The 13,552-nt window shown below is 33.9% G+C and overlaps 1 protein-coding gene across 4 annotated transcripts in view; it reads left to right on the top strand.

Moving 5' to 3' along the window:
• LOC149803885 (dynein axonemal heavy chain 12-like) overlaps window positions 1-13,552 on the top strand; it is a 147,478-nt gene that overhangs the window by 104,219 nt on the left and 29,707 nt on the right. For 3 of the 4 annotated variants that reach the window (XM_089953696.1, XM_089953694.1, XM_089953698.1), the window contains 3 exons: window positions 1,677-1,869; window positions 3,673-3,865; window positions 5,367-5,539. In XM_089953696.1, the coding sequence (XP_089809822.1) occupies window positions 1,677-1,869; window positions 3,673-3,865; window positions 5,367-5,539 (559 nt within the window). Of the gene's footprint in view, window positions 1-1,676; window positions 1,870-3,672; window positions 3,866-5,366; window positions 5,540-11,839; window positions 11,981-13,552 lie in introns of all 4 variants that reach the window. The other variant, XM_089953697.1, reaches the window with a different exon arrangement.

Below are 13,552 nucleotides of genomic sequence, written 5' to 3' on the forward strand. Positions count from 1 at the left end.
ATCTTACATATTGATTATGCAGAAACAGCTTTTGATTATTGCCTGAACACTTTGTAATAAGCATTGGACATTTTTTAAATTTATTTATTTATAAAAATCAGACATAAAATGGATTTAATTAATACAGGGCAACTTTGACTTGTAGATGAAGCTTTTTATTTAATATGCGACAATTGCTGGACTTTTTCATGTGACAGTTACTGTACTTGAATGTAATTACATGTACTGTACTTTTGTGTCTGACAATTACTGTAGTTTTACATATGACAGTTACTGTACTTTTAGATATGGCATTTACTAATTACTGTTCCTGAATGCAATTACTGCACTTTTACATATGATAATTGCTATTCATTTATGTATGACAGTTACTGTCCTATTACATACGACAGTTACTGTACTTGTACATATAACAGTTACTGTATTTGTCTGTAGTTACTGTACTGTTGCCTATGACAATTACTGTACTTGAAAGCAATTATTGCACTGTTACATATGACAATTACTGAACTGTTTCACATGGTAATGCTGTACCTGAATGCAATTACTACTGTTGCATATGGCAACTGTTGTACTTGAATGCAGTCACTGTACTTTACATATTATAATTACTGTACTTTTTCATATGACAATTACTGTACTTGAATGCAATTACTGTACTCTTGCATATGACAAATACTGTACTTGGATGCAATTACTGTACTCTTACTGTAATTGATCTACTTTTAGATATGATAGTTACTGTACTTTTGCATGACGATTACTGTACTGTAAGGTACGACAGTTACTGTACTTTTTACATGTGACAGTTATTGTAGCTGAATGCAAATTTTATTCCAATATTCCATTCTACCATAAATTTCAGATTCATAAACATGCTGCGTATCTTTTTAGTTGGATAAAAGGTTTAGAGAAATCAATTATTATTATTATTATTATTATTATTTTCAAGATGCAAGTTTTACTGCATGCAGTATTTTATATTTATATATATAGATATATATATAATAGTTCCTCTTACGAAAATGTAGTGTATGCATGTGTAACTTATAAAATTAGTCCTTGCTTGAAATTTTTCATATCCTTTAGTCTACTGTGATTTGTATATAGTGCACACTGCATTGCCAACCCCAGGTTGATGCCCTTCTATTGCGAAAATTCCTGACTTGCTGAAAACATTTTGAGATTAGGAGCCCAGCTTTACTAGCCAATCAGGGCCGCTTTTGCATCCTATCAAAATATTATTCCAATTTAAATAATTTATAGTATGAAATTGCACATAGCATATTTTACACTGTAGTATAATTAAGAATATACATTACTAACTTTTCAGCCTATTCTTTGGACCAGAATTAACTGAGTACTTTCTTGTATGTTACAGTACATAAATTTCAATAGATGTTTAAATGAAGCAGATTGTATGATTTACTTACCAGCTATGTAAATTTCACACAAGCTTTGACTTGTATCATTTTTTTTTGTTTTCTGTATCATACTTCAGATTTCAAAAGGCCATAATTATGTTTTCTGTGAAGCCTCTTAATTTTTAATTGCTATTTGTTAATTTCAACAACAAAAATCATTTTGTTAAGATTTAAAAAAGACTGATTTTTATTTTAAACAAACTATAATTCAATTTACCACACAAAAATTTATTCTTTTTTTCCATCACTCAGGTGGAGTTGAGATGATCCGTCTTGGTGAAAATGTCATTGAATACAGCAAGGATTTCCGCTTCTACATCACCACCAAGCTACGTAATCCACACTATCTTCCAGAAGTTGCCGTGAAGGTGTCACTTTTGAACTTCATGATTACGATAGAAGGCCTTGAAGACCAGCTTCTGGGAATCGTGGTTGCTAAGGAAAGGTAAAATGAAGGCCAGCAGTTTTATCTTGAGGAAAATACAAAATAGAAATACACATATTGTATTTGTTCCCTTGGTCCCTTGGGTTTATTATGTTGTTTGTTACAGTGTAGCGTGAAATTGCATAGTACTGCCATGCATTAATTGTCTTTGATTTGACTCCAGCTTTCTTGAAGAAATTTGAAAAATGGCCTGTACATGCAGTTCTGGTTATTTAAGAGGTTACAGTAAGAAGGTTAATTTAAGGTTTAAAAGTCTTTCAAGCATTGGAGCTTGTCTTGTTCATTTTATAGTATCTTAAATTATGCATTTTCTTAAAGGTTATATAAAGGCAAGCAGAATGAATTATAATCCAATATGTTGTTTCAAAAGTAAGGAAAGGTTTGGGATCTGAATTTCAACGATTGTTTTTTAAAGAACGATCTCTCTTTCATCTAACAGGATACTTAGGCTAAATTTTTTTTCCAAATTCAGAGCTCCAAAATTGTTCAAGATATCTCATGAAACTTGTTCATATATTAGAGTAGTGATCCAGATGTGCCTTTTTTAATTCACAATTCTCAGTTTTGTCTATTTGTCTGTTCATCAATCCATCCATACATCCAAATTTTAATTTCAGGAGAAAAATGCCCAAACCATTTGAGACATACCTATGAAGTTTTGTATGCTTATTAGAACATTTGTTTAGATGTGCCTTGTACTATGTACAGTTCTTCATTTTCAATAATTTTATTGTTTTTATCTATTTGTCTGTTCATCAACCTCAAAATACATGTTAAATATGAACCTCCTACAAGTGAATACATGGTACATATGAACCTCCTACATATGAATGCATGATAAATATGAACCTCCTACATATGAATGCATGGTAAATATGAACCTCTTACATATGAATGCATGATAAATATGAACCTCTTACATATGAATGCATGGTACATATGAACCTCCTACATATGAATTCATGATAAATATGAACCCCCTACATATGAATGCATGATAAATATGAACCTCCTACATATGAATGCATGGTAAATATGAACCTCTTACATATGAATGCATGATAAATATGAACCTCTTACATATGAATGCATGGTACATATGAACCTCCTACATATGAATGCATGATAAATATGAATCTCCTGTATACAAAATCATGGTACATATGAACCTCCCGCATATGAATGCATGGTAAATATGAACCTCCTACATATGAATACATGGTAAATATGAACCTCCTACATATGAATGCATGGTAAATATGAACCTCCTACATATGAATGCATGGTGCATATGAATCTCCTACATATAAAATCATCAACAAACCCTTCAGTTTCCAAACAGACATTTTGGAAGGGCAGGGGATATAGCTGACTCCATCTTGTATATGAGTAGGGCAGGGGATATAGCTGACTCCATCTTGTATATGTGTAGGGCAGGGGATATAGCTGAATTAAACAAATGACATACATGTAATTCCATCTTTTCTGGGCATGGCAAATAATAGGTTTAAATTTTTAAGAGTTTCATATATTTTTTTATGAAATGTCAATTCAGGTTGTGACTGTTACAGAATTTTAATTCTCTTAATTTATTTCAAAACTGCAGAATAGTATAGCTAAATTATTTGTTTCTACATTTAGATGCCACATACATTTTGACTTTGCTTTTGTGTGACCTTAGAGAATCATTTATTGTGTGCTATATTATGATTCCATATTACACACATCTAACATCCAAACTATGAACCAATGTATGACATGACATTTTGATGATAAGTTGAGAAATGGTATCCAATTTTTCAGGCCAGAGTTGGAGGAGGAAAGACAGGCACTGATTGTTCAGAGTGCAGCAAACAGGAAGCAGCTGAAGGAGATTGAAGATAAGATCCTGCACACACTGTCTGCCTCTGAGGGAAATATTCTGGAGGATGAGACAGCTATTCAGATTCTTGACTCCTCCAAGATCCTTTCTGATGAAATTTCAAAAAAACAGAAGGTCAGTTTATATACAGCTTTTGGTGACAATTAAAGGGCTAAGAATTTGTTTTAAGAATCTGTGAAGTTTCCTGGAAGTATTTTGATATTTGATTTTAAAAACTCATGCATGCCTGCCAACCTCCCAGACTGTGTTGTGAGGTTTTTGAGACTTGAAAAATGTGTTTTGGAGTTCTGTTGGAGGGGGGGGGGGTTCAGTATCAGCTATCTAACAAATGATGTTGTACAACTGGGAACAAGTTATCTGCACAAAAATTGCCTTTAGAAAATGACTGGAATTTCACATTTTAATAAACAAAACATAATTATGTTTTCATTAAAGTTTTTACTACCCTTTTCAAACAGATGAACTTGCTATGGCTCAACCATTTAATTATCAGGGGTATGTTTGTTTTAACTGGGATAGTTTTTTCTCTGATAAAAATATAATTGATTTTTTTCATCTAATAAAATTGATCTGATTAGTCCATTTTTCTACAGAAACTGTTTTTCCAAGATTTTTTGGGGTCAGAAAGTACCCCAAACCCAGCCCTCCTCCACATGAAATGCTTTGTTCCGTAGCATTATCAGATATCATCACCACATAAACACACATATGTACAAACACTCACATAATCACAACCACACAACAGTCAGCTGAACAACACCATGTTTCAGTCTTTAAAATACATCTGACAGTCTTTTCTAGATGCAGTCTTTTATGCTGTCAAAAGTTGAAAGTGGAGTTTGAAGGTAATGCAAGCATCATTAGAGTTCATCTTTGCTGTAAGGGAGTTAACAAAATGATATGGTCACACTAGTTAGAAGGTTTAAGCTCATTACTTGCATTTGGGATTGAGCTCTACATCTGCTGAATGAAAATTTAGTAAACTTTATTCTTTGGTTGCTCATGTGATAAATTAACTGCAGGAGGGGTATGCCTCATCAAAGTGTTTTCATTTGCCATAGTGAGCTGTGGAAGTGGTTGTAGTTTAAATTTCACAATAAGAATATTGTTTTTGCCACTTCTAAGCATTGATATGGCAAATGGATTTTTTGTATAGATAATATTGTTCCAACAAACAGACAATTAATTACTAAATGAAGTATGATATCTTGAAAGCCATGTAGTATGCTTTCATGCCATGTAGCAAAGTCTTAATATTAAATTTTATATGTTAACCTCAAGGTAAATGTTATGATTAAGGAATGACTTTGGATAAATATTTTTGTTGGCTTTGAATTTATTATTCGTCATCTTCAAGCATCTCAAGTATTCATAAGAACAGTTCTGTTTGTTGTAGCATAGGATAAATTCTAACCAGTTTTAGCATTTGGATAATCACTGACATTTTCTACCATATTATGTCAGGAGGTCAAATAACATGAAGTTCTTATGAATATTGCAGGATATAGACCATGTTAATATAAATTATTATTTCAGATTATTGTGTTTTTAATTATCAAGGTTCCAATTTTGATTGGACGTCCGTCTAAGTACACTGTATGATTGATTTATTCAGATTGCTGAGGAAACAGAGGAGAAAATTGAGCAGTCCCGTATGGGATATCGTCCAATTGCTAAGCACTCCTCCATTCTGTACTTTTCAATTGCCGATCTTCCCAACATTGACCCCATGTACCAGTACTCTCTCACTTGGTTTGTCAACCTGTACATCATGTCCATTCAGGACAGGTAAGGTCATTTTACGGCTGAATAATTTTTTTAAATAATAATTTGTTTTAAATGATAGGGAATATTTGAAAGTATATTCAGTGATGCTGGAAAGAGTTAAAATCATCTAATTATACCACATTAAAATTTTCATGACATTGGATGAAAATCATCCTTCATCACAATCATACTGATGTTATTATGTTTAAGTAATGGAATTTTAATTAGTAGCATTTTTTTACATGGGTAAGGAATTTTTCCAGTCCTATGTAAAATTATATTTTGATATCAAATTTAAATTATTTCAAATTTTGAAAATTAGATGATTTCTTTTTACATTTATAGTAAATTATTTATAATTCTGAACAATTTTTCTTTTCTTTTATGGATAATATTGTTTTGCTGTCTCTCTCTCTCTCCCTCTCTTTCTCTCTCTCTCTCTCTCTCTCTCTCTCTCTCTCTCTCTCTCTATATATATATATATATACATATCATTGTTCAGTACATTACCTGATCACTTTACCGTTAGGAAATTATTCTCTGAATCAAGCCTTTCTTTCCTTAACACATTAACTCCTAGTGACGACTTAACGGGGTAAAAAGTAGTAGCCTACTGCCAAGCTCTGTAGCGTCATGGTCATGCATGATACACTAAAGTGGGTGGTATTATAGAAAGGTAGACAGATGTAGCTCTACAATGATACCAAATAATCTGGAATATCTAGTTGCACTACAAAATACAGATTAAAAAAACTCATTTTCTGGACCCAACTTTTTTCTACCGAAAATTTGCCCTTGGTTATAATCCGACTTTGTGTCCAGATTTTAGACTTTTTGGTCTCAGATCTAAGGCAAACCGGTATGAACTGCAAACAGACAGATGAGCCTTTGCAAAAAGTAGTATAAGATGGGCATTTGGAATAAAGAGTGGTCTTTATGCAAAAATAATGGCTCCGTTTAGCCTTAAAAAAAAAAAAAATTTTTTAACATTCTGCTCATGCGCGAGTCAAATAGCCAATGAAAAACGATGTTTCTAACACAACTAGGCAGTGTTATTGAAAGATCATCGGGGATTAGGTGTTTTCAGATTTTTTCAGAAATAGCTTTCAAAATGTGTTTCCTACTCGATTTTCAGGCGAAAATGACAAAAAGCTCCAGGGGTTAATGTGTTAAAGACAAAACAACGTCATTCTATCGCCATATAGACAAAGGGAAGTAACTCTCACAGATTAACTCCCTATGTTCCCAAAAGGAGGCTGCCCATATTCTGGATGTAACCAGTTTAAACTTTCACTTGCAACTGTGAACAGTGCCTCTGAAGAGCCCATTGCAATTTATATTTAATTATGACTATCCATAATTTATTTTCAGTGGTATAGCAAGTCAAAACTTTTTTACTGGTCATTATTGTACTATTTTGCACTGTTAAATTTGGATTATTTCACAATTCTGGGATCATCATGGTAACATGAGTTCACCTCTTTGAACAATATATATATTTGTTGTGTGCACTTGTTTTTTTCTTCTTCTTTCTTTCATTACAGAGTTGATATTTAAATGTTCAGATGCTTTAATGTCATAGAGGACAATCATGACATGTGCATGGCTTGCACAAAATGCACACACCCATGTAGCGTGTGTTCATTATGGACAGAAGATGTTTGGTGCAATGTTCAGAAAAGGCAGTTGAAAAGCCGTGAAAAAAATGTCATGTTCTGAATCTTCCAAAACATTGAAGTACTTACTTATTTATCTGATTTGGGATTTATTTACCACTTTCATTGGGGAAGTAGTGATGCCAACCCTGCCTCTCATGAAGGTAACTAAAATGTGCCTTTGACAACAGTCACTTCAGATCCAGTCAAAGCCACACCAGTTCATTCCACTCAAGCAATATTGGAATTCTCTATGACATGCTTACTTCATCAATCTCTGTCATCTAGTTCTGGCTCATTGATGCCCAATCTGAGATCATTTATATCACCAGGTTCTGATCTTGATAAAGTAGACACTGCAACAGTGAACACTTCACATCAGTCTCCTGGATATGAAGACCGTTCACCTCAATACCTCTCCTACTTGAGTGTGATGCAGCCAAAGGAAAATGGATCAGATAATGTTTCATGGTGAAATACCTCTTTAAACAAGTGGTCATTAAATCAATGGTCTTTTGCAATATGGTATGGAAGTACGTTCATTGGTGTGTCCATTCACATTACATACAATTTTGATACATCATGGGTGGGCTTAATGTCTTGGCAGAGTCCATATCAAGAAGAGGACAATTGCTGTACAAAGGGTGGTCATCTGTCAATCTTCCATCCAGTCTACAACATGTTGGGCTAAGTGATGCTAGACCATTTTGCAACAATGTGGAACAGCCAACTGACCAACTTTGTCTCTCCTTTCCCAGACCCAGAGGCATGGTTGTTTTATGTCCTTTCAATTAAGAATATGGGCATATGCCTTTCCACCAGTAATTCTATTAATAAAATTAATTCAGAAAATTAGAGTCATGGCTCGCAAAATAGTTCTGATTGCTCCTCATTGATTGAAAACTCTTGGATCAATGATCTGCTTGATTTGGTAAAAGATATACCCAGGAAAATCCTGGCAAGCAGATGAGGTTGCCAGTTTCCATCCATGCCTTAAGAAACTCCTCTTTCATACCTTGTTCTTGTTTGGGATGCCCTGTGAAAAATGGAGTCAGGCACTTCAGTTGTGGAGAGGATCACAACAGTTAGACAGCCTTCCACACTGAAGGCATATGAAGGAAAGTTGTGAGGTTTTAACAACCACTATCATGTTAACAATATTGGACCACTCTCAGCCTCCATTCCCCAACTGGCTTACTTCTTTCTTTTCCTCTTTGAAAACAAGAAGCTAGCTCCTATCACAAACAAGGGATACTATTCCATGATCTCAAACATCATGAAAGAGATGATATTGCATGCAACAAGTACATTTAAAATTTGTTTACCAATTTTGACATATCTAGACCACGTTCACTCACCTTGTTCCCAAAATTGAACCTCACCTGGGTCTTGACATGGCTCCTCTTATCTAAAATTCAACCAGACCTCCACCTCACTGAAGCATTTATCATACAAGACTTGCTTCCTGATAGGACTAGCCTTAGTTTGCAGGGCTAGCGATGGAGATGCAAAGCTGTAGGATACTGTAGTGCCCTCAGATACTATCTAAGACACATGGAGAATGCCCATGGTGACTTTCCAAGGCTCTTCCCATTGGTTAAGGTAGGAAAGCAAGCTCTAACTAAATGGGTTATCTACATCAACGTACTCCAAACTTTCACAGGATGAATGATTGTGTCTCATCAAATATTTGCAATTTCCATGAGTCTGGCCTTTGAACATAACATCTCAGTTCAAGGTATAGTGGAGTCATTTGGCTGGCATGTCAAGTCTACTTTCTTTACTTTATATTTACATGACATGACCTTGGAAAGGAGAGCCTTAATCTTTGCAGTCCAGACAGTTACCAAACCCCTATTTATGATAGCTTAACCTCACCTCTAGGAATGAATATGCAACTTTCACTGAATTCATCCTGGAAACTTTTGCATATAGCCAGGTGAAGGACCCCACAATGATTGACTTTACTTGTATAAATGCATAACCTTTGGTTTTGCCTGTATAATGTTAAGACAAGTTCATCCTTTTAGTAGAGCTGTCATTTTGCTCCTACAGGGTGATGCGGGTAGAGGATGGATGTGCAATCATTTCCTCCTCCTCTTCCCAGTTCTTCAACTGTGATTGTAATAGGGTAATGTATTTGACAGAGAAAGGACAAATTTTAGTTAATTATTTTTCTCTGGAAATACTTTACATATCTTATTACTGTAAATCCCTCCAAGCCTTCCATGCAAATGCAAGTACCTTCTTACAGGTGTTGCTTAAACATAAAATACACAGCTGTCTAGGGTAGTCAGCATATTGCTGTTGTGGGTTTAATGCCATTTTTCAGCACACGATAGGCTTATACATAGCAGCCATTATAACTGGTGGAGGAGAAATTAGGGAAAACCCTGGTAAGAATGATCAATCTATGGGAAGCTACTGGCAAGTTTTCTCACATAACCACATTGGCAGAGCCTGAGACTTGAACTCATGTGGACAGAGATGAGATGGCAGTAATCAGTAAAGGAGAGCACTTTAAACTACTTCGCCACCCGATTTACTGAGTTAATCTGTAAGAATTACTTACTTCCTTTGTATATATATATATATATATATATATATATATATATATATATATATATATATGGAGAGACATCTTTCAAGGCGGGTTGAATTCATTAATACTGTAGATGAGAGTAATTTCCTAATTTTAGTGTGATTGGGTAAGTATTTTCGTAGAAATATAATTACTAAAAAATTTCTTCTTGTTTGGTCATGTATATCATGAATTACTTGTATCTCTTAATTGTATTCATTGAAAAGAAAATCTTCACAGATCTCTTTATAGGTCCACATATATTCATTGTGTGTGCATTTCAGTGTTTTGTACATATTAACCTGAATGCATTAAAAGGGTTTATAAATTTGTTTATGTAATTTTTTTCATTCATGTCTTTTCAAATATATTCATAAAATATTTTACTAGCCTTATTCTAATAACCATTTTTAATTTGCCTCTTTTTTAATTATTTATTTGCATAAAGTTTCCAAGGTGATACTGAATTTCTCTGATAGTCAAAGTTTAATTAGATGAGTCACATTTTTTGCTAGTTTTTTGGGATGGCGTCTAATTTTATTTCATTAGTATTATGAAGATTTGGAAACTTAATTAATAACAGCAATATTCAAGAAATAGCCAGGTCAGATCTAAAAATTGGGACTTATCTCTTGGGACTTGTCTCTTGCTGAGACTGTTCTGATATTTGATTGGCTGACAGTCAGAATGGTGAGTTTTGTCTAAATGTAAGCATGTCAGTATATGATCTCGATGACAGTGTTGAGGCAGGACTAAGTTTCCTTCAGTTTTATTTATATATATCAGACATGATTTTGGTCTTCCATAAAAAAAGCAGAAATAATTTTAAGGGGGGTTTGGGAGACCTTCCGCCAAACAGGTTCTAGAGGGGCAGCACCCCCGATCCGGTGGTCCAGGAGGCCCAAAACGCATTTTACACTCATAAAAAACTCCTCCTGGTGCAACTTATGATCATAAAATAAACCAAAATAATCATTTGAAAAACTAATAAACTTAACAAAAATTGCTGAATTTTTTTCATGTGCATGTCAGTGTTCACCTCATAATTAAGTCATAATAATTTCTCAATTTTTGCAGCAAATAGATTATACACCTGTCTTTTCATAACAAATCTGTAAAATAAACATCCAAGTACATCAACTATATACAAAAAATCCCATACAGTCACTTGTCTTTTTCTCCAATGGACACAACTTGTTAATATGCCATTAGAGCTCTTTTTGCGACTTTGTCAAAGAGTTATTTAGCCTTCCTTTTTGTCACCACTGACTTTTTTGGCTCACTGCAATCATTTCCTTTCCTTCTCAATGAGAGCCTTTTTCCTTTCAAGCTGGTGCTTGTATTGGTGACATGCAGTGTGCATGTTCTTTCTTCTTATAGTAATTAATTGCACTTTTTCCATATGCCTTCTGAGCTTCAATTTTTCCATATGCAGCTTCTTGCTGATGTCACAAAACACTTCCAACTGCAATTACCATTGAGCAGAGGTCACAAAATGCCAGTCCTCTAGCATTCAGTTTTCTTATAAACTGACCAACTAAATTTCTGCCAACTTTTCGCTCCATCCATTCCCATTTCCATACATTTTTTAAACCTTTATCTAAGCTTTTCATGTCATGGTCTCTCTCAACAACTCAGTATGCCATGTTTTGCAAGCATGCTTCTTCTTTCCATTGCCATCAGTTTCCATTACACGAAGATTCATTGGATGAATTTAAACCTTTGACCAATCAGAATACTCTTTATGAGAGTCGTGTGCTAACTAATATATGGAAAGAATAATTTACAAGGGTTGTTGCGTAATGGGACTGAACAAACCCTTTTTAAAAAACTGGATTGGAGATGATATAAAAAACGGACTATATCAAGAAAAATCTCATTCAAGTGAGGAGAAAAGCAGAATTCCACTTTAAAACGGAGAAAAATCACGTCTGATATATAAAGAACAATTGGACATGCTTTGTGGTTTTAATTTTAGTTATTAATTTTTTCAAGAGGAAAAAGTCGAGTTTTTCAAATTAGTTGTCTATGAACAAATGTTACAAATGGCTTTTATTTAAATGTTTTATGCTGACTTCATTGCAGCAATAAATCCAAGATACTGGAGCGACGACTGCGCTATTTGAATGATCATTTCCAATATCAATTGTATGATAATGTTTCCCGGTCATTATTTGCAAAACACAAATTGGTTTTTGCATTCCTATTGTGTGCCAATCTGCTGATGTGAGTATCAGATAAATGCAACCAGTCTAAGTTAATCTGGACTGGTTCATACTCACAGTAGCTAGTGGTAGACAGCATAATCAGTATATGCAATGGTTATATTCAAGCTTTTATTGATGTCAACCATGGTGATGGAATTTTTGCATGATATTATTTCAGATTGTAGTCAAGATTCATTGCTCCTCCTCAGTAAATTCTTTTTAAGTCAGACAATCAGCAGAAATATATTTTTGAAACAAAATTACTTTCCAACATCTCCAGGGAATAATTGTAATAGTTTATTTACATATCATCAGAAGTTTTCATAAATTCAGCCATGCATGTCCATCTAGGACAATGTGATCAATTTCAACCTAATATGAATTATGCAGCCATTTGCAGCAAGTCATGCATAGCATGTACCATCCATTGAGGAGCACTGATTAGGTCTTCATCCACCACAGGTTATGACAATTCATTCCATGCCAAAAATCATGAGAGTAATATAGAGTTCCAGAATTGTAGGATCATCTACTGTATATACTTGCATATGAGTCCCATCCAACCACAAACAACACAGACCCTCATTACCATCGCATAATGTGATCATGGTCTGCATTGTTTGTTATATGATTACTCATAACTCATTATGCAACAGGAGATCTGGGTCTGTGCAGTTTGCAGTTGGACTTGACTTTTAAGTAAGTATTTAAGTTTCTGTTTCAAAGGTGAAAAAGCAGAATTAATGTGTAATGCATCCTGTGGTGTCTATAATCCTCCAAGAATAGCATTCACTGTGAAGATCAGTATGTGTCTGTCATAAAACCATCATAAAAAATAAAATGACTTTGAATTTTCTTACTACCAGAACTGAACCATACATCCATAAAAACATCGTTATTTTTTGTCATCTAATATTTTGTACAGAAAAAAAATTGTCTTCTCAATGATATTTTACAAAATATGTTCTTTTGAGTTAAAAATTACAGATAATATTTGTTTACCTATAATTATCTTTACACCCCACAACATAATGAATAAACGGTGTACTAAAAGTTATGAATATTGCAGTGCATGTACATTGCAAGCTTCAATAAAAACACATACTAATCGTCATGCAAAATTACTGTAATCAAGTTGATTATAACAATGTGACAGCATTTTTCATCCAAACTGCAAATTTAAACTTAAATATTTGCAAAGCTTACATCAGATGAAATAAAGTTTTCAAAGTTATATATTTTCTTCATTATGGTCCAAAGATAATCCAGTAAGATTACTGGCAATTTATTATAGACTTTATTGTTGAGTCTTTATCTTTGATTTTTAAATGTAATATCTGGGATCAGAAAATATAAGATGGGCCTTTGCATGAACAATGCTGCTTATATTGTGTAGTTAATTAGTCAGAACAAATCATATATGTTAAGTTAGAGACTATATTACTGTGGTTTGACATCCATACTTTCAGTGAGCCATTTTCAACTAATATTTCAGAGTTTTTGTTTGACTGTCAGTACCACCATATGCAGCTGGTGACTTGTAAAGGGGTGCATTCAGAATTGTGTGTATCTTTTCTTGTAAAAGAAAAAC

This window comes from Sinohyriopsis cumingii, chromosome 3 (genome assembly GCF_028554795.1).
Source record: "Sinohyriopsis cumingii isolate HCF-2022 chromosome 3, ASM2855479v2, whole genome shotgun sequence".
In the NCBI taxonomy this organism is placed as follows: Eukaryota; Metazoa; Mollusca; class Bivalvia; order Unionida; family Unionidae; genus Sinohyriopsis; species Sinohyriopsis cumingii.